The sequence below is a fragment of the Vanacampus margaritifer genome, chromosome 1 (genome assembly GCF_051991255.1).
Source record: "Vanacampus margaritifer isolate UIUO_Vmar chromosome 1, RoL_Vmar_1.0, whole genome shotgun sequence".
NCBI lineage: Eukaryota > Metazoa > Chordata > Actinopteri > Syngnathiformes > Syngnathidae > Vanacampus > Vanacampus margaritifer.
Window position 1 is genome coordinate 13,681,349 of NC_135432.1, and position 20,287 is coordinate 13,701,635.

A 20,287-nucleotide genomic window follows, 5' to 3' on the forward strand; every position below is an offset into this window, starting at 1 on the left:
TACTCCACCAGGACGTCTGCCTGCAGCGCCTCGACACTTCTGCTCACATGAGCGCTGAAACTCACGTTGCCCTTTGTCACCATCTCCATGTTTTTTTTTTTTTGATTGAAAGGATTTGGAATTCTCTCTTCCTTTTTTTCTGATGCTTTTATGTCAGGATTTTAAGAGCTTTGCCCTGAAGGTTTCTTGGGCAAGAGGCGGATAATCTTGAGTAGGACACAGAGGGAGGGAAAAGCGCAGCTGCTGCGTGAGGAGCAAAGAAAAATAAGAGATAAAGAAGGCGAGGAGGTGTGCAAGTGTGAAGGGCGAGGAGGACGCCGAGGACAAAAAACAAACAAAACAAAAGCGGGTTTTTTTGCTCATCCGACGTCCACCTGAACGCGAACGGCGGGAATGCGGCGAGACTTGACGTCACACGCCCATCCTGAATGAGCCACGCTGAGCCGGAGTTCGAGCACTTTCCTCATCATGCTCGATTCAGCTGCTTTCCCACATTCCAAGTACAACCTGCGCCGGAAGAGCAACTTCGTCCCCGGGTAGAATGACGAAAGGACACCTCTGAGCTTGTGACAACCCTCCTCCTCTCTTCTTCTCCCTCATCACCTTCCTCTGTCCTTGCCTTCACTTCAACTCGACTCTCTCCTCCTCACTATGTTGATACCAGCTGTGCTCCTATGGATTCTTAATGTCAGCAAACTGTGCTCAGGACAAGACTACATGGACTACTACGCAGCTGAAGACACGGGAACCCAGGTGAGAGCTCATCGTTACTTCTGACCAGGGTTAGGGAGTAATGAATTACATCATGTAACGTGATTATGTAACCTCGTTGCAAAAATCTAACTAATTACTAGGAGAATATATGCACGGACATTTTGTTGATTACAATTCTAGTGTTATTTGAACTATCGCCGCAAAAACTCAAGTTTTTTTCCTTCTGCCTTTGCCCCATCTAAAGCCGACACTTGGTTGTGATTGGCCGTCTCTGGTCACGTGCCAGTATGCCGCTGTAGTCAATTGACTTTTTTTTTTTTTTTTATTGGTACAGCAGTCAGATAGTTTGCAATGTCGCAGGTGCACAAGACTTGCCCGAGTTGAAAGGCGTTAAGAACCTGAGACTACGACTAAAATCATCTAATTTATGACTTTTTAAGCGGTCACAAGGACAACTTCGTGAGATTTTACCAAACACAACAGCTTCAATGTGTCTTCATGTAAAGCAGGTTACATGATGACAAAATCAGCTTCAGTATAATAACACTTTTAATGCAAGAACAGTGTTATGAAGTCAGGTTATCTTATGTAGTTTTATTTTTAGTTTGACAGTAAACTTCCCCTGGGAGAACCAATACACAGCTAGAAGTCACTATTACGAATTTCTGCCCTCTACAAAAAAAAAGAAAAAAAGAAAAGAACGACATCACATATCACAACAGGTCATCTTACTTTGATCTCAGGGCACCACTGTATTTGGAAGGTCAGTGACAGAATATTTTATGATTTAATTCCTTCATACACCACCACCAGGGTTGGGGAAATCCACGTCCAGAGAGAACAAACCCTGAAACAGTTTGACTTAAGTCACTGGTGATTCTACTCAACAGGTGCTTCTACGAGCTTGTTTACCAGACAGTTAAGTAGAAGCACCTGTGGCTAAAGCCAATCTGTGGCAGGGTATTTACTTTCTGGACCTGGATTTTGCAACCTTGACCACCACTGTGTATTTGAAGGGGTAAAAAAAAAAAAACCTGATTGAAGAATTGCCAAAACGAAGTCTCACTGTATCGCTGATTTTAAAATGCTGCATATCTTACTTTTATCTTGTGGATTTTTCGCTATGATAACTTTTCTGCAATTGCATAAAACTGCGTACAAGGTAGAGAATGTCCAAAGTTTGAGATCAATTCACACTTACAAAAAAAAAATAAAGATACACTTAGTACACAACTGCACGTCTACAGTACATTGTTAGCTAATTTAATACAGTTTACAAAAGATAGAACAAACGGTAATCCCTCCACATGTTAGAAATTCAGAATTTATATTACGTTTACATTGGGCTGCAGTTATCAAGTCCAATAACATCTTGCAAGTGTAGGAGGCCATCATTGTGCTAAAAGACAACAAATCTATTATGAGTGATTGCGAAAAAATGCTGAGGCCGCATAAACAATTTGGCGCCTTGAGATACTGGTGACAATTATTATTATTATTTTTTTTAAATATGTTGTTCAGCCAATTTTTTTAAAAATTTATTTATTTTGCTTTGACTTGCAAGCAAAATGTAATATATACGAACATTATTTGGTGGCAGTGAACTCACGTCACAAGCAGTAGTTTAGCAGATAGTGAACACGAACAGCTCTTCAAAAAAGAAGACTTCAAGCAAGCCATTTATTATGATCGTGTCTGTGCCCTACGGAAAAGGATTAGGGCCAGTGAAGAGCGGGGAAAAAGGTCGGCAGGATTCTGACTTCATTTTCAGCATTCTGATTTTAAAGTCAGAATTCTGACCCACAATTTATAGCTCTATGTCACAAAGTCAGAATTCTGGGATTAAAGTCAGAATTCAAACTTTAAAGTCAAGTCAGAATTCTCACTAGTCAAAATTCTGGGATCAAAGTCAGAATTCAAACTTTAAAGTCAAATCAGAATTCTCCCTTTATTCTCAGAATTCTCACTTTAAAGTCAAAATTCTGACTTTATTCTCAGAATTCTTTCCCCCACAATTTATAGCTCTACGTCACTAAGTCAGAATTCTCACTAGTCGGAATTCTGGGATCAAAGTCGGAATTCAAACTTTAAAGTCCGAATTTTGAGAATAAAGTGAGAATCCTGCCAACCCCCCCCCCCCCCTTCACTGGCCCTATTCCTCTTCCGTAGTGCCCCCCACGAGTCATTGTGATTTATAGTGCGTTTGTGGAACGAGTCAAATAGCAAATTCCAGTATTGCAATAGTCATAATCATATCAATTAATTTATTGTAGTTTATTGAGTCACTTAGAGTAGTTGTGAAATTCTTCTTTGATTGTGTCTGCATGTCTGTATTATATTGCCCCCAGTGGCCATGCTGTGCATACCAGAATACATTCATTGAGTGCAATTTTCTTAAGGAAAAAAACGACAAAAGATAGCACACAAAGATTGCCTTGGTAAAAATGTACAATCTTATGAATATAAAAACAAAAAAAGATTCTTTGGACTGAACCTTGGTCAACTCGTATCAGAACGATGACATACGACAAACATAACGCAACATGAGGTCCAACATGATGGAGGCTGTGTGATATATCGGACCACAGTGTCCTCTGCTCACATTCAGCCAAACGCTACAAAGCCGATAGGACTCAACTTGACAGTGAAAATTGATACCCTGACCTCAGATATACTGTGAAAGCAACGGAGTACTTTTGAAGGCAAATCAACGGAATATTGCTCAATGGGCAAATCACCGGTCTGATCTCAAGGCAAAACTTGCTGAAGACTAAAGTATAGGCAGTCAGAAGAGAACCACAAACAACGGCCTGGCAAAGCTTCTCAGGCAAGAGATCTCAGAATGTTGTGATGTCGACTGCAAAGGACTTTTTATACAAGTATTAAAATGTACGACTACGACAAATGTCCAAATAATATTGAGCTTTGGAAAATAAATGGACGTATTTTACACAAAATGTCTGGTAAATCTCATATTTTAGTGGTACCTCTTAAATTGATGCTAACAGTCTACACTCAATCATCAACCACCAACAATTCTGGTCGTCTATAAAAGCTAAATCATAGTTTTGGACCTATACTTCCCTACAAAACATTGGAAAAGTAATGCTAATTCCTGGGTTTGACATTTAAAGATGAATGAGACAGATGACCATTTCAGCTTTGATTTCCAGGTATTTACATCTGCAACTGATACACAACTTGGCACCTTTTCTTTGAACCCACCCATTTTTTCCCCATGTGAGCTAATGTTTGAAGCTGTGAATCAAAGGTGTGTCCCAAGTGCTACATTTGTTATTCAAATGATAAAATAGCACACTTAACGTCTACTCTTGGTTTCAGAGTTAACCAACATGAAAATCAGAGATATGTGAAGATGAGAGAAAATGGGTCACAGCTTGATGCGGCAAAGGATTAGCAACTCAATATTCAAAAAGACGTTAGTGAAAAAGACTTAAGTTCAACTACTCTAAAAAAAATTAAAAAAAAACCCCTCAAAACTCATCTCTAATCTTTCATCATTGAAATGAATGGAGATGCCGATAATCTGTTCCCGCACCCGCAAAAAAAGAAGAAAAGTTTGGAATGTGTTTTTTGATAAGAAAAATAACATTGTATATTATTTGCCTTTTTAAAAAAAATATATACAGTAATAACATAATCAAGTCAACCATTTTGCTTCAATGGACATTGTGCTAGTCCTTTCGGTGTGCATTTTATAATTTATACTGTACACGGAGCCGGTCTCAGCTCCTGAGTAAGCCGTAGTAAGTACGGTATGTAATATATGCCTGAAGCTGTGAGTATTTTTATATCATCTTATTGTTGAGGGTTCAACCTCTGGACTGGTTATTTAGGATTGATTAACCATCAGAGGGCGCTCCGGTAAGAGAGAATGAAAGTCTTTCAGTTGAACTCAACTCAACCATTTAATCAACTGAAAATGCATACTTATTTGCATGTGCAGATTTACAGTATCTGGAGAAATAAAGGAAAGAAAACAATTACATTTAAAGCAGCTATCTGAGTGCTTTTATCATTGAAAAGCAAATTACACTCCTAATGCAAATAAACTTAAATACGTAAATGTTTACAGGTTGTTTTATATGGAAACGTACCGTATTGTAGGTCTACATCGCTCATATTAGCAAGTTGCTAACACCCACACACTATCAGTTAGCTAGCAACTACTGCTAATAAGTACAAACCTCAGCCAAAACGAACATATAAAATACATAAAGACTCACATTTTCTTACTAAACACAGATAAGAACGTATCAGCATGAATTAGAATTGGAACAATTTACAAATCAGAATGGACACTCACTTCGTCATTTACTACTGCACGCTGCGAGCGGAATGATGAACGAGGACTGCAGACAGGAAACGGGAATACGGAGCGGCCTTTCAAACCAAAAGCATACATTTCAAAATAAGATAAGTGAACCTCGCAGACAAAACAACTTGAAGAATTCTTAACACTTATATTACCTGGCTATATGCGTCACTCGATTGTTTATGTTCAGGTATCTAATCCTTAGAAGGTTATCACACCGTGTCTTCGATGCTATTCGTTAGCACGTCCATGGTGTTTTCAATTTCCCATGTGTTAGCATTAGGCTAGCAGAATTTAAGGAAAATGTTTTCATTCGAATACTCAACATTTAAGCTCTTTTTTTTTGGTTTATTCGACAGTAAAGTTCAACTGGGAGTGGCAATAAAAAGCCAGAACCTTTTTTTTTTTTTTGGAAGAAGAATAACAACTGTTAACTGCCAAATTTCCACAGGGCATTGACGAGATCGCTATTGCACGATTCTGGTTGCTTATCTGCTGAAATGATGCTTGTTGTGATGTGAGTTGAGTTCACTGCTACTATACAGCTGTCACATGTAAAAAAAAATATTTAAAAAAAAATCACTGCTGCCCTGGTAGACCATGTCACATAGCTGGGACAAATAAGAAATCCAACAAATTGTGACAAAATCCAGTAAGAGCAGATCTAAGTTTCAGATTGCAGGTTCTTCAAATGATGTTGCAAGAGTTGGCGTCAGTTTGCCGGCAGAATAATGATTTGCCTTTCATGAGAATGAAAAGAAAAAAAGCCTTTGAAGTAATTGAATACTGCTGCAGCTGGAGTAATGAAACAGCCATGAATATTATTCTTCCATATTCCTAGAAGTGGACACACCCCAGAGCACTGGACCGGTCATTGCTCTATCATGACCTCACAGTCCCACGGCAATGACTTCATGTCCCAATCGCAGAGAACAAAGTTCGGCTTTTTGGTGTAAAGTGGGGGGAGGAGAACAATTTGGTGCACAACACCGCACGCATGTTTTTACAAACAATTCCATTATTACGATGATGATGATCATGTTATGACATCATATCCGATGTGGGACTATGATAAGAATGTTATGTTTGTCTTCCTTCCAGGCTCCAGTGTTGTCAGACGACCAGGTCAGTTTACAGAGCGTGGTGAGCGTGGATCAGCTGCTGCAGCTTCTCTATCCTGAATACAATCTGCTTCAGCAGTGCCTGAGGAAGAAGTCATGGCACGCCTCTTCCTCCTCTTTTCCCACCTCCTCGGCCAGCCCGACGGTCCATTCGGACCGCGACGATCTCTGGGGGCATCTGAGGAAGGAGGCGCTTTACAAAGTGGACAGCACTCTCGGAGGTAAACGCGGCGGCGGCGGCGTGCTTTGACGCTCACAAAGCGCCCTTGGGCCGAACGGCCGACTAATGCAATCAAATGTGGTCAGTCATCCTAGAGGAGATCCAGCGCACCTCATGTCAGCCCAGGGAGGTGTGCATCGAGGTGACTAAAGAATACCCAGAATCCACCAGTCAGTTCTACCTCCCCCGCTGCGTGGCGCTGCACCGCTGCGGTGGATGCTGCCCCAACGAAGCCTTTTACTGCACCAACACGAGTCACGCGCTCGTCAACAAGACGGTGAATATGAGCACATCCGCAGCACGCCTCGCTATGATCTGACGCAAGCACCGTTTCACAACCTTTTTCAAGCCAAGGCACGGACGGGCGCGTGAAAGCGGCAGAGAATGCCGGGAAAGTGCGTTCGACTCTAACGGGGCGTTACTTTCAACGGGAACATTTGTAGCTTTTGTTAGAAATTGATCTTTTGTGGCACCGATCCAGGATCTTTTTTTTGATGCGTCACAGCACACCACCAAAACAAAAACGTCAACAAACGTATATACAGTGGTACCTTAAGTTGACTTACTAATTTTCTGAGCCATTCCTTGGTTCATTTTGTGTAGTAAGCCAGAATTTGAGGCACATGTGAGCTTCATTTAGTTAGATTTAGGAATCCCTTCATTTGAATAGATTACAATAGAAAGCCTTTATTGTCACTTCAAGGTGCCGATACAACAACATTCCAATGACAAGTATTTAAAAAAGCAAAACTATCTATCCATCCATTTTCTTAACCTCTTGTCCTCTCAAGGGTCACGGGGGTCGTTGGAGCCTATCCCAGCTGGCTTCGGGCAGTCAACTATTCTAAACTAATCAAATTTTGAAAAAGCTAAGAACTGGAAAAGTATACAAAAAAATACTTATTATTGCAGTCAATAAGTAACAGATAGCAAGTAAGTAGCAGAGGACAACATTTTAAAATGTCCAAAAATATAAAATAATACTTCAGTGTTATGCAGGCTTGTGGGCAGAAGCCGTCCCTGAGCCTAGACCTGCTAGATGACCCTTTTTTTCCCTGACAGTTTAATGATCTAGCTCAGGGGTGGCCAAGTTCGGTCCTCGAGAGCCACTATCCAGCCTGTTTTCCATGTCTCCCTCCTTCAACGCAGCTGAATCTAATGATCAGCTCATCAGCAAGCTTTGCAGAAGCCTGATAACGATCCCGATCATGAATCAGGTGTGTTAGTGGGGAGAAACATGGAAAACAGGCTGGATAGTGGCTCTCGAGGACCGAACTTGGCCACCCCTGATCTAGCTGCTAGATCATTAAACTGTCAGAAAAAAAAAAAGGGTCAATTTTTGTTCTCCAAGGTTTAAGGATTGGCGTATCCTGCAGGACTCACAATTCTCTGTTTATGATTAGAAAAGATACATAATTAGTCCAAACTGGAAAAGCGACCACGTCTGTACGTTTTTGTTTACACACGTGATGTCTTTCGAAAGAGCCCACTGTTGTATGGTATGCAGTATAAATTGAAGAAATAAACAGTAGTAGTGGCAGACCAAGGGTGAGAAACTTAATGCACTTTAAACAAACTGTCAACGGTTCTTTTTCAAGGAAAAAAAAAAAAAAGTGTTTCTTACTGTACTTTTCTGCCAGTTTGGTTCCTAGTATGTATTGGAAACCTTTTCCATCATAAGGTTAACCATTATTGTTTAGGTGTGTTTAAACTTCAAATGAAGATGAAGAAAGCTATTACTTGTGGCGAATACATTATTTGACCCACCAATGAAGTGAAATGAGCTCATTTCACATGTGTAGTGGTTGGGAATCACTGACTCAAAAGCACAACTCTCACCCTCCTCCATCCTTCCAGCTAATGGAGCTATCGCCACCCAGGATGGAGCGCTCCGTTGTCGTGGTAACCTTTGTCAATCACACGGCGTGCGAGTGCCTCCCGAAGCGGCCACTTCACTCCATCATCAGAAGAGCCGCAACGGATCACCTGTGAGTGACATTGAAGCAGGCGTGTGTCATGCACAGACATTGGCAGCATCTTTACATTGATCATTTTACACAACATTAAGGACAACCTCCAAAAATAAAAATGTGCAATTTGCTTTAGTTTATCATCTGTACATTTATTTTTATTTTTTTAAAGCATTGCATTAAAGGGGATGTCAACCCTGGAGAAAAAAAATCTTGCCAAGCAGTCATGCGTCCCCACTAGTCTACTAAATATGCTACTCTGGTTAATATTGCGTTAGTGGAATATGAATTAAGCAGCAGAGAAAAAAAAATGAATTAAGCAGCAAAATCCAGCAATTTTGATCAATATCGGAAGGCGGCTATTTTGCCACTTGCTGTCGAGTCAAAATGACATCACAGTTGCTCAGGTCTTAGATAACAACCAATCAAAACTTATCTTCAGAAAACAGGTGAGCTGTGATTGGTTGTTGCTTGAGCCCTGAGCAACAGATGTCCTCTTCGGTCGACAGTAAGTGGCAAAATGGCCGCCCCCTGAGATGGATAAAAGGGCTGGATTTTGCTTCATAATTCATATTCCACAAATGTAATATTAATCAGAATGTTATGTTTAGACTCGTGGGGTCACATATAATATGTTGTCAGGAAATGTTTAACTCATTCACTGCCACTGACGGCTATAGACGTCAAAAATTCATTTGAACTATTTCTATTAATTTCTCCTTTTTTTCCCCACTTTTGTTAACAAGAGTATGAAAACCTAGAAAAAAATTGTACATTTAGTAGAACAGATATAAAATATGTGATTAATCTTGAGTTAACTAGTGAAGTCATTTGATTAATTACAATTACAAATTTTAATCGCCTGATGCCCCTAATTAAAAAAAGAAACAAAAGATTATAAATAAATAGGGGCGTCAGACGATTAAATATTTTAATTGTAATTAATCACATGACTTCAATAGTTAACTCACGATTAATCACAAATTTGATATCTGTTCTAAATGTACAAAAAAAAAATATTTTTAAGTTTTCAGTCTTTTTAAAAAAGCAAAAAAAAAAATTGAATAATCTTTTTTTTTTTTTTTAAGAAAAGATTATTAAAAAATTAGGGGCGCCAGGCGATTACAATTTTTAATCGTTATTAATCGCATGACTTCACCAAAAAAAAATCAAGCCATACAATAAAAAAAATTCTAGGTTTTCACACTCGTTAAAAAAAAGTGGGGAAAAAATGTGAAACTAATAGAAATAGTTCAAATGAATTCTTGACGTCTATAGCCAATAATGTCAGTGAATGAGTTAAAGTTGACTTCCCCTTTAAAAATAGGATTCCCCCAAACTGTTTGTGGTGAAATCCAATCAAAAGTCAGGACTCGGATCACGGCCTGACAAAAAAAATCGGAAATGATAAAAGTCTTAACACAAAACATAACCGGATTGAACTGTTTTGTTTGACATTCCTGGTCTATGTCCTTATTCTAAGAGTGTGTGTGTGTGTGTGTGTGTTTATGTGTATAGCTGTTCCCCTCCCACGGTCCCCTGTGCTCCAGCGTTCTTGTGGGATCCCGTGAACTGCATGTGTGTGCCAATAGATGCCATTAATTACTCTGAAAAAGAGACAGGTGAGACCCTTTTTCGTTGTTGATCATGAACCTCTACACTTTGGAATGGACATAAATTTAGACGGCTAACTCATCCCGCGAGGGAAACCAAACTGTCACAGCAGCAATATTCAAACATGATTGAAACACGCTTGATTTGATAGCTAATGTAGAAAACAAAAGCAATGTTGAGGAGGAATTGGAATAAATTGACATTTAAATCTAAGCAAAACAAAAATGAAAGTGAAGATATTACCTACACACAGTAAGTAATAAATGTCCGAATTCATTCTGCTGCTACCAATCACAGATGAGCTTGTGTTATAGATCATAGGCAGGTTTTTTTTTTTTTCTCCATACTTTGGCCTTTCCATCATTTTGGTAGAGCTTAATAAAACTTTGTTCCAAAACTTTTGTGGCTCATCCCTGTAATTCTTTGCGAAATCCAATCTGGCCTTCAGATTCTTTTTGCGGATGAGCGGTTTGAATGTTGTGGTATGGCCTGTATATTTCTTCATTCCGAGTCTTTATTGATGATATAACTCAAGATGGTCACAGCAGAATGAATTCTGACGTTTGCAAAAACATTTCTGGATAACGCATCCAAACTAATCTCAACGCTTTATCATGCAACAAGATAATGACCGAGAAAAAAAAAATGCTAACACAACAAATTACTGGGGGGGGTAAAAGTCACTAATAGATGGTACATTTTACCTCCTGACAATGAAACAAATAAGAACTGAAAGGCGCTACAGTGAAGGCCAAGAAAATAATTTCAAAAGTTTTGTCTCATTTTCATCTTTCGACCTAGAACCCAAACAAACATCTTCAGTATACAACAAAAACAGAAGAATTGACCTTGCCGTTCCAATACTTTTGGAGGCGGCTGTATATCTGTAAATGTTATTTTACCATCAAAAGCTCAGTCTTGTTTTTGTTGTGTTGTAGCTTTAGATGTTTACAAAAGCAGGAAAAATATGAGCACCAAAGTCACTGTTCTGCTTGACGTGTTTCTTTTCACAAAACTCATTTCCTCCACTTATTGGTCACAAACAAGTGCTTTTGGTGAAACTAGCCCATGTTCCACAGCGGCCTCCTAAAGAAACAAAAAAGCTAGGACCCCCCCCCCCCCCCCCCTGTAAAAGATGAGCTTCTACTTTTTCTTTTGGTAGGTTGAGTGCTTATAATGTTAAAGAACACCATATTGTGGGTCTTGAAAAATGCTCTAAAATGGCTGGCAGTGAATGAATCCACAGCCAACTGTAAGCGTATTAACTAATTTTGAAAGCAGATACATTGCATAATATTGTGTCATTAGAAAACGACATCCTCCATGAAATAGTTGTCTCCCGTTCTTGCGAAAAGAAATCAAGCGCAGGCTTACAGCAGCTCAGTTGTATTTACTTAACAAGGCCTGGATTTTGCAACTAACCGCTGGTGCTATTCCAACAACCTCTCTTTATCTCTGTGGCTTCCAGAGGCTTTGGACTCGGGGCTGCTGGCTCTCTGCGGACCCAACAGGGTTCTGAAGGAGCCCAGCTGCGAATGCGTCTGTCGAAACGGGCTCACTGAGGCCAGCTGCGGTCTGGGCTGGAAACTGGACCACAACACATGTAAGGGGTGTTTTTAAGATATGTTGACAGAAATACAATACACGCAGATACACAAAATGGGGACTGAGCCCTGCCACGCAAAAAAAATGGAGAAATATTTATAACCGTGCATGGCGGTGGTTCTCATTTTCCACAAAAGCACCACAGAAAAAATACTTTGCTCTCCGAGTGCCGCCATCATGGCCTGAGACAGATTTTAATCCTAAAAAGTATGTTTAATATCACGGTATAAGACACTGTAACATTACATTTTGAGCATTAACTCTGGGCTTAAATATAAAAAAATGACTTCCTCTCTTTCATGATGTAATGTTAATGGTTGAACGTTTTTGGAGTCTCCTGAAAAGTACATTTTGGAAATTCAAGGTTTGGAAGATATGGGAAAAAAAATGAAAAAGGTACCTAAACACATGTATGTCTCCCATTGTTATGAGCCAATTGTGTGCATGGAACCTTGGACTAAATAGACTATAAAGGAGTCTATACGACAAAATATTAATCAAGAACACTTACAGATGACTTGGGAAAAAATGCACCCAAAGTACTAATATAGCAAACTCATACATGCGGCTCTCGCTAACCTCCATTTACAACCGAGGTTAAACTTAACTCCTCCCAATTGTAGACATATCTTAGTCTCAGTTGAGATGCATCTCTTCATCATACATACGTGACATCAATCACTAATTTCCTATTAGCCAGGGCTTCAACGCCATCTTGTGGTAACTTAAGGCGTTACAGGGGAAAACCAGCCCCTCCCAAAAAAAACACCACGCAAATCTGTGACTTTTGAGCTATTAGCTGGGGATGGGCAGTAATAGATCAATACCTTAGCAGACTGTTTCCTGTAGGTGAATGTCAGTGCGAAGGTCAAGGCGAGGGCAAGTGGTGCCCCGTCGGCCAGCGCTGGGACGAGGAGCTGTGCGGCTGCGTGTGCGCTGCCCAGTGCCCCGGGAATCAGCCCCTCAACCCGGACACCTGCTTGTGTCAGTGCAGAGAGAGTCCACAGTCGTGCCTAAGGCAAGGCAAGAGGTTCAACCCCAATACCTGCAGGTGAGCCTAAAAAAAAAAGAAGATAGATGTAGATCGTATTCATCTGTATTTGTGATTTTATTGTATTTTTTAACCTGCTGGCTTAGCTGGAGTTGCATTTTTAGTTCTTAATTTCCACTGAGGTCAAGTCAACTGTGATTGGTTGAGATCATGAGCCCTTGTAAGGCATGGAGGGGAAAACAAGATGGAGAAAAAGGAACCAGGGAGCATTCAAATAAATCAGAGATTCAAGATATTCAAGAAAATTATTTGAAGAAGAATGATTCATGGCTATAATGCGTCGTCTCTAGTGCCAGCCTGCTTCGGTTTTGTTTTGTTTTGAAAAATCCCAGTCTAAAGAAAAAAGACATACATGGAAATGTATTTTCCAGTTGTAGTCATTAGCCAATTTAGCATTGTTTTTATTACTGAGCGTTGACTTTAGCGAAGCTATGGGAACATGTTTTGATAGCACAAAAGTCGAGCCAACACTAGCTCGCTCTTAAACATGTGACATGTATTTTTTTTTCTCAGTACGAGGACTACGTTAGCTAATAAAGAGGGACACTATTTTCAAAAGTTTATTTTGTTGGACCAAGTTAGCAAAATGGCTATTGAAATAGACAGTAAAAATGCATTTGTATACAGTAAATTCTGTAGAGTAAATTTGACTATTTATATAGAGTGGGACCAATTACCAAATACTCAGTTTTAGAGTAATATTTACACTTGAAAAAGAGTAAAATAAATATTTGTTAAAAAATAAATACATAAATAAAAGTCAAGGGTTGAGGAACAAACTCACGACCTTCAGCTTGGGAAATAGCCAATCCCTGAGCCATGCAGCTCCTTGCTCGCGTCAGATGGAATCTTCCTAACTCTCCTCTTGGAGATAAACAAACAGTAGGAGGGGCATATCTCAGGTGGTCTCCCAAGCTGAAGGTCGCGAGTTCGTTCCTCAGGGCTCCAGGTGGCGGAGTGGTACCGTCACTTGCCTGCGATGCAGGTTGGCGTGACCATGCGTGTTTGTGTGAGTGAGTGCAAAAAAAAAAGAAACGAAAAAAAGTTAGTTCCTCAACCCTGGAGTAATTTTATTAATTTTTGTCAATTCTTTATTTTACTCTCTTCCAAGTGTAAATATTAGCCTACTCTACTCTCTTGCCAGTCTGTTTACAATTGATTTATTCCACATTTTTTCCAGACCGATACCGATACTCAACTCTTGAGATACAGATACCAAATTCCCCCCAAAAATGATCTAGATCATTTTAAAGAAAGACTTATATATTCCAATATAGTATTTTTCCTTAAAAAATAGATAAATGTCAATTTTCTATTCCTGTAAAAAAAAAAAAGTTCGTTTCTGATCATAAAACTGCCACAAGAGGGCTGCCGACACTGGTATCGGCCACCTTCTGTAATGAAACCCTAAAATAAGGCTGGCATTGCTACTCGCCCATCCCTAATTATATAAAATATTTTTTTTTTACTGCTAAATTAAAGAAGAAATAAATACAATTACACCTTGCGTATTTACCACTTAACTTAGCCTTTCACTCCACCATCTTTAAAGCTTATATCATTACGTCACTATAGCCCTGCAAGCCAGTGGTCCCCAAACACAGTCCAGTCTCTTCAAATGAAGAAGATATTCTAGACCTGCGTCCTATATAGCATGCCCTGACACTACTATATAAAAAAAAAATTAATAATAATAAAAAAACTCCTGAATCATCTTTATTATGGTTGTGTTGCTCTATGACAACCATTTATTCCTTAATAAATTCGAGCAAGCAAAATCTAAATCTGATACATTCATTGCCGATTTGCAACCTTGTCCATTCACTGTTGATCCGACGCTTCCTTTTATGGACACAAGACGTCCTCAGCAACCAACCGCGTTCTTAGCTGCGAGCGTGTTGCGGTTCCCACAGCTCGCACGCGAGAGGCCTCTGACCCAAGAGGCCTGAGCATGCTGACAGTGAGCAGAGCACAGCAGCCATCAGGCCGCCGAGCAGCCGCAGAGATGGATGGAGTGACAGGACCCAAAGAAAAACATACAAGGGGACGGGAGCTGAGCCATGAGGGGAAGTTCAGATGTGCAAGTCATTTGTCACGGTGCACATTCTCAGGCGTTTTGTGAGGGACCACAAAAAGATGGATTTGTGACAAAAAACAGTTTAACATGACTTTGTAGTTTTCGTTACGCATGGGACTTTTTTTTAATAAAATTTTAATAAAAATTAAAAATTGAAGGTTGGCTCTTAAAGGGGAACTTAAAATAGAGCTGAGCAAAAATATATGTTAGCATAATCTTGACTAAATTAAGTTAATTTAATGCAAGTAGAGTAATACCTTGACTTGTGAGCGTAACAAGCTATTGGCTTTTTTTGTTGCTTTGTGTTTAAAGCATGCTTTGACACTCAAGTTAATTTAGAAACTAAAAAAAAGCATTTAAGCGCTTTGTGACAGCTAAGGCTGTTTGAAAGCGCTATATAAATAAAAATGACTTGACTTAAGGTACTGTATTGTGATGCCCTTTCATGCGGGCAAGGAGAGCAGTCTATTGTCATGGATGTCTACTTATGGAATAAATAATGTTTTGGGCCATTTCAATGAATTAATTTGAATCCCTGTAACTGTACAATACCCCCCCCCCCCCCACCACCACCATTACTCAAAGTATCCTGCATATTAATCAGATTGCCTAATTTAAATCCTTTAGAAATATTGTAGTTTACTCCTTATCTAAAAGAAAAACGTTATCTAAAAGAAAAACATTTTAATTCACACTTTTGACCCAAACACGTCACCCCCTCTGAAAAATGTGGAATATTTTCCAAGTCACATGGTCCACAGAAAGTTGCATTTCTCAGATCCTCTCCAGGCCATGGGAAGTATGTAAGTCCCTTATTAGTATTATTATTAATAGCTTCCACTTCAACTTTGATGGGGGGAGAGTCCTGCTCTGTAAATAATTTTTGGGGGGTTTAATGTTTATTTGCCACTGCACTGCACTTAGTGTCAACAGTCTACAAATGTCACATGGCTATTTTCATTTGCTAATTCAATGCTAAAAAGTCAACTCCTGATACTTCAGTCCTTTTACTCAATTAGGGAGTTTCAGTCGGTCCACAATAAAAACATAACATGAAAAAATTTATTGTCCTAGATGAAGCAATACATTTTGAGCAGTTCAATGTGAGTTAGCAGATTTAGTTAAAAAAACAAACAAATTGAAGTACATTTTGAGAGTGTTTCAAAAGGCAAATGGTATTAATTTGGTGCAACGGCGTGAATAAGATACCTTACCATTAAATTAACCTCACTTGCCTTGTCAGCTTTTCAATTTCCATAACATTTACCACACACTTTTCAGCTATTTTCCACCTCTTGGGAACCCAAGTTGGGATTGAGTAATTGATGATGAAATGTTTTCTCCTCTTCCACCTTTCCCTAGTTGTTACAGGTTACCGTGCAGAAGCCCCAAACGTGCCTGTCTGTCCGACTTTTACTACAGCCACCAAGTCTGCCAATGCATCCCCAACTATATGAGGCCACCGTGGAATTAGCCAATCACAGAGGAACAGATGCAAACCGAGGATGCCTTTAAAACCTCGGGAAACTTGTGGCCTGACACTACAAAAGAGACCAGCATGTGGAACAAAACAACAGCTATTGGATTACAACAGACCTAATCATGATTCCAGGCACTAACACTTTGTCCCAAGGGTGGATGCAGTAACAGAAGAGGAAATGAGATATATGTGACTCACGGGTGTCCGTGTGTGGGCTCTCATCCAATCGCACCTGGAGAAATGTCAGAAAGCCGGATCGGATCGATCTGCTTCCGGGCCAGATTTGAGACCTGCGCCGCAACATGTTGGAGCAAGCACGCCGACACTTTCCTTGAAATGGAAAGTGGAAGAAGATAATGACAGAGTAGACTAAAGATGAAATAAGCTCAAGGCTACTTTGCTGCTGGCTGTGAGGTGGAAGCGTTCAGCCGAGCAGAGAGGCCGCAGCAGCATGAGTATGAACATGACACCAACATTCAATCTTTTCCAACTAAACGTTTGCATACCTACCAGAGGGCACAGACGGGTCCGTCTTGTAATTCCTACACACTACTTGGTGTCTTTAAAAAAATTTTTTTTTTTTTTTAAGTCATTCGCTTCAAAAAGGTACAGTTCCTGCTGCAGTGCTGATCTAGAGCTTTTACTCTTAATTTAAATGATCCGAGGCAATGTTAAAATGTAAATAGTTGATTTATTCGTATTTAAATATTGGTCATATGTAGTTGTGAAATACTGTATTTAAGGCAAACCATTCTCCCAAAGTCAATGTTTTGATTGGTATTGATGCCAATAGTGCTAAAAGAATGACTCCAAATATTTTACGGCTCAAATCCAACACTACATAATAGAGAGAGAAAAAAAGAGTGAAGTGTTCTCAGCTTACTTTCTGAAGTACTACCCCCCCCCCACACACACACACACACTCAATTAAATGATCTACTGACAAATGTCTTGACATCGTTTATAATAATTAATTAAAACTTTTTTTTTTTTTTATCCATGTATGTGTGTAACACAAACAGACCTGCAGTGACATGTAGTTGGAGTGAGCCTCAGGCTACACCTGGCCATGCAGGCTCATTTAAATAACCTTCCACTGCTATGAAAGACAATTAAAAAAACAACAACTAAAAAACGTAGAAGACATTCCCTGACAATTGCATCCAAGTCTGCAGTGATTAAAAAACAGAATCAATAATGTGAATGTCTTATCTTTTATTTTCTCCAAAAACAAATATAAACTCCGCTCCAGTAAACCCTGACATAAGCAATTTAAACTCTCCTAATATTTACAATATAAAAAATAAAATAAATAGAACCTGTTGCAGCTTTCTGCAAACAGTTAAAACTGTGGTTCTGCATTGTCTTATTTGTAGAAGTAAGCCTGAAAGAAAACAGGGCAATGTTTATAGCAGAAACAGGCCTGTTCAATGACAATGAAATAACCTGTGCAGCGAAGCAAAACTGCAAACAAGAAGTGAACTTATTAAGTTAGGGCAAGAAAGAATGCAGCAACTTCAGAAATTTTAGTACATGCTGACCCCTACTGGCAGCACCAAAATTAGATATGAGATTCATTCATTCAAGAGCTGGAGCCTACCCCAGCTGTTACAAATTGAAACTGCATTTCATTGTCCGATGTTAATAGCATGAGCTTGTAGATTATGACAAGAGTGCAAAATGCAAACAAAGCATCCTTTTTATGGCTTACTGATGGGGAACGAGTATCCTTGCGGCAGTTCTGTCCATGTTTTAAGAGTGTGTGGTACAGACTCCAGTGAAGCAGGAAACGTGTGGATCCAGGGCAGGCACTTCAGTACAAACTGACTGAGCTTCTGTAGGTATTTTAACTCACTGGCGAGCTCCCAGGCTTTATTAACAAATATTGCCATTGTGGCGCTTTTGGTCTGTACATCTATTAAGTCCTGAGGAGGTCCTGTGGACCTTCATCAACCCCACAGGTTCCACAGGCCAGTCAGTTCTGCATCCACAAGGTCCACTCACTTGGATTCAAGTCAGGTAGTTCAACTATTCCCTGCAACACAACGAATAGAGACACTAAGTTTAGTCACAATAGCAGAGGTTCTCAGGATATTTCACTATGATGTCATATGTACTCCCAGGCAGCAAAAGCCTGAGCTTTCGCTGATGAAATGAATACTTAACAAAACTTGTCCGTCATTTGAACCAGGCGGGGTGATTGAGAAAACAAGGTGAAGGGCTTGAAGGATTATGTCAGCTTTCTTCTCTACCGCAGCCTGTAATTTAATTAAAAGTGTTCGTCGAAAGGAAGATGATACCTGAGGTAAATTGCTTTCAAAAGTAGCGCTAATTAACATTTCAACAGTCAAGTTGATTCAAAGCTAAACATAGTGGAAATTCAGACATAAATAACCATCATTGAAGGACTTTACTGCTGCTCGGATTTATGGCACAAGGCACGCTCTTTTGATGGCTAAATGGATAGTGCATTGTAGATATCAGGCTAGCCATGACGTTTTGCTAAATTACAAACACAACACCACCAAACATTTTTCCATAACTGTGTGAAACTGCCTTCCACAAACCCGATGATAGAGGTTTTGGTTCTCAGTCTGACGCTTTACAAGTGGCTTACTATGCCGCCAGACAGTTTTGTGATCTTTTCTGTAATGGTCCAGCTATCTATTTTCTTTATAATTTATTATGAAGGTGTCTGATTTTTGATGGGATGAGTAGGTTTTTTTTTGGGGGGGGGGGGTAGTGGAAGGAGAAAGAAGCCAGAGCCACACCATTGTCTATCTTTTCAATGTTACATGAAGGTGTTTGGTGAATGGCTGATGGCCATGAGTCTGTATGCCATCCTCACCTAAAGTGGTGCGCAATCAGCACTGACTTACCGCTGACATCATCCTGCGACACGAGATCTGGTCCGGTTTTGGTTGAGACGAAAAGTAGTCCGGCAAGTTGGCTGGGGTTTTTCTTCTAAAAACTATTTGTGTTCAAAAGAGTGATAAAGTTGCATCACAAAACTGCACATTAGAAAAAAGTCAGATTCCATTACCGGCAGGCACTATTTTTCTGTTTGTATCACTGCGCGGCGCACTGCATCCAGCTGACAGACGTGCACAAACAAAGTTGTTTGGAAGTGTTTACCTGATGTGAGAGAGCAAGAGCCATTAGTAAATAACGTTACGATTGTATAAACTTAATAAGCTTGTATAACTAAGGTGTGTTGTGTGTTCCTGTGTTGCACAATCTGTTTTGTATTCTTGTGTCCGAGTCTTTGTGAACACATTGCACGTCTCGCGGTGGGAAGGGCCTCATCCATTCATTGTTGGTAACGTGTGCCAATTCGGCCTGCGAGTAAAGTTTCTTGTGTTCGTCGTTGGCTGCGGCCAACAGTAGCCAATTGTGTGAAGACAAATAAAAAGGTGAGATTACCAACGACGTCTGCTGGCAGCATTCTTGTGACACGTCACACTGTATTATATTGTTCTGTATGTAAACATGATGCGGACGCGTGATTTCCCGTGCTGTACCAATTAAAATTTCCCTGAATCTCCGCACACTTTTCACCGCTTTCTGAGCACTTTAAACAAATGCACCTCATTTGTCAGTGAGATTCATCAGCTCTCTCAAGGCTATGTACCACTTCTCTATCCCTCCTCCCTCTCGCACTCTCTTTCTGCCCGTTCTAATTCCATCTGACGAATATCGGCATCAGTATATTCGGGTTCATAAAGATACCCCCTTGGCTCAGTGCTTAAAGACATTGTCGTCGTAGTCAGACATGTTATCGTGAGTTTTCAAAGTTATAATTACGGTGGAAAGCGCGTTTGTCAGCTGGATATGCAGCACGCCGCGCAGTGATACGAACAGAAAAATAGTGCCCGGCGGTAATGGAGTCTGAGTTTTTCCTAATGTGCAGTTTTGTAATGCAAATTTATCACTCTTTTGAACACAAATTGTTTTTACAAGAAAAACGCTTCATTTCCGTGACCCCAGCCAACTTGCCGGACTGCTCGACCAAAACCGGACCGGATCTCGGGTCAGAGAACGCTGTCAGCTGTAAGTCAGTACTGATGGCACACCACTTTAGATGAAGACGCCATAGATT

General features: G+C 40.0%; 2 protein-coding genes and 1 long non-coding RNA gene across 7 annotated transcripts in view; 1 reads left to right on the forward strand and 2 right to left on the reverse strand.

Annotated features, from left to right (window-relative positions):
* vegfc (vascular endothelial growth factor c) lies at window positions 1-19,614 on the forward strand. 5 transcript variants are annotated; one of them, XM_077574054.1, is made up of 10 exons: window positions 1-536; window positions 707-753; window positions 6,152-6,175; window positions 6,251-6,392; window positions 6,478-6,668; window positions 8,249-8,379; window positions 9,880-9,983; window positions 11,444-11,578; window positions 12,430-12,631; window positions 16,071-19,614. In XM_077574054.1, exons 2-10 carry the CDS (start codon window positions 718-720, stop codon window positions 16,180-16,182), a joined length of 1,077 nt encoding a protein of 358 aa, XP_077430180.1. In that variant the 5' UTR covers window positions 1-536; window positions 707-717; the 3' UTR covers window positions 16,183-19,614. The 5 variants fall into 5 exon arrangements, with proteins under 5 accessions (XP_077430180.1, XP_077430161.1, XP_077430170.1 ...); XM_077574035.1 differs by having other exon boundaries at window positions 1-753; window positions 6,248-6,392; XM_077574044.1 differs by having other exon boundaries at window positions 1-753.
* LOC144056916 (uncharacterized) lies at window positions 7,744-16,510 on the reverse strand. The gene is made up of 3 exons (XR_013295139.1): window positions 16,387-16,510; window positions 12,408-12,637; window positions 7,744-8,377 (listed from the first exon to the last, which is right to left on the reverse strand). It is a non-coding gene; the product is annotated as an uncharacterized LOC144056916 (long non-coding RNA).
* Window positions 17,387-20,287, reverse strand: part of LOC144056878 (zinc finger protein 654-like) — a 20,074-nt gene continuing 17,173 nt past the window's right edge. Inside the window, exon 10 of the mRNA XM_077574001.1 lies at window positions 17,387-18,223. Coding sequence (XP_077430127.1) covers window positions 18,213-18,223 — 11 coding nt within the window. The 3' untranslated portion in view covers window positions 17,387-18,212. The remainder of the gene's footprint in view (window positions 18,224-20,287) is intronic.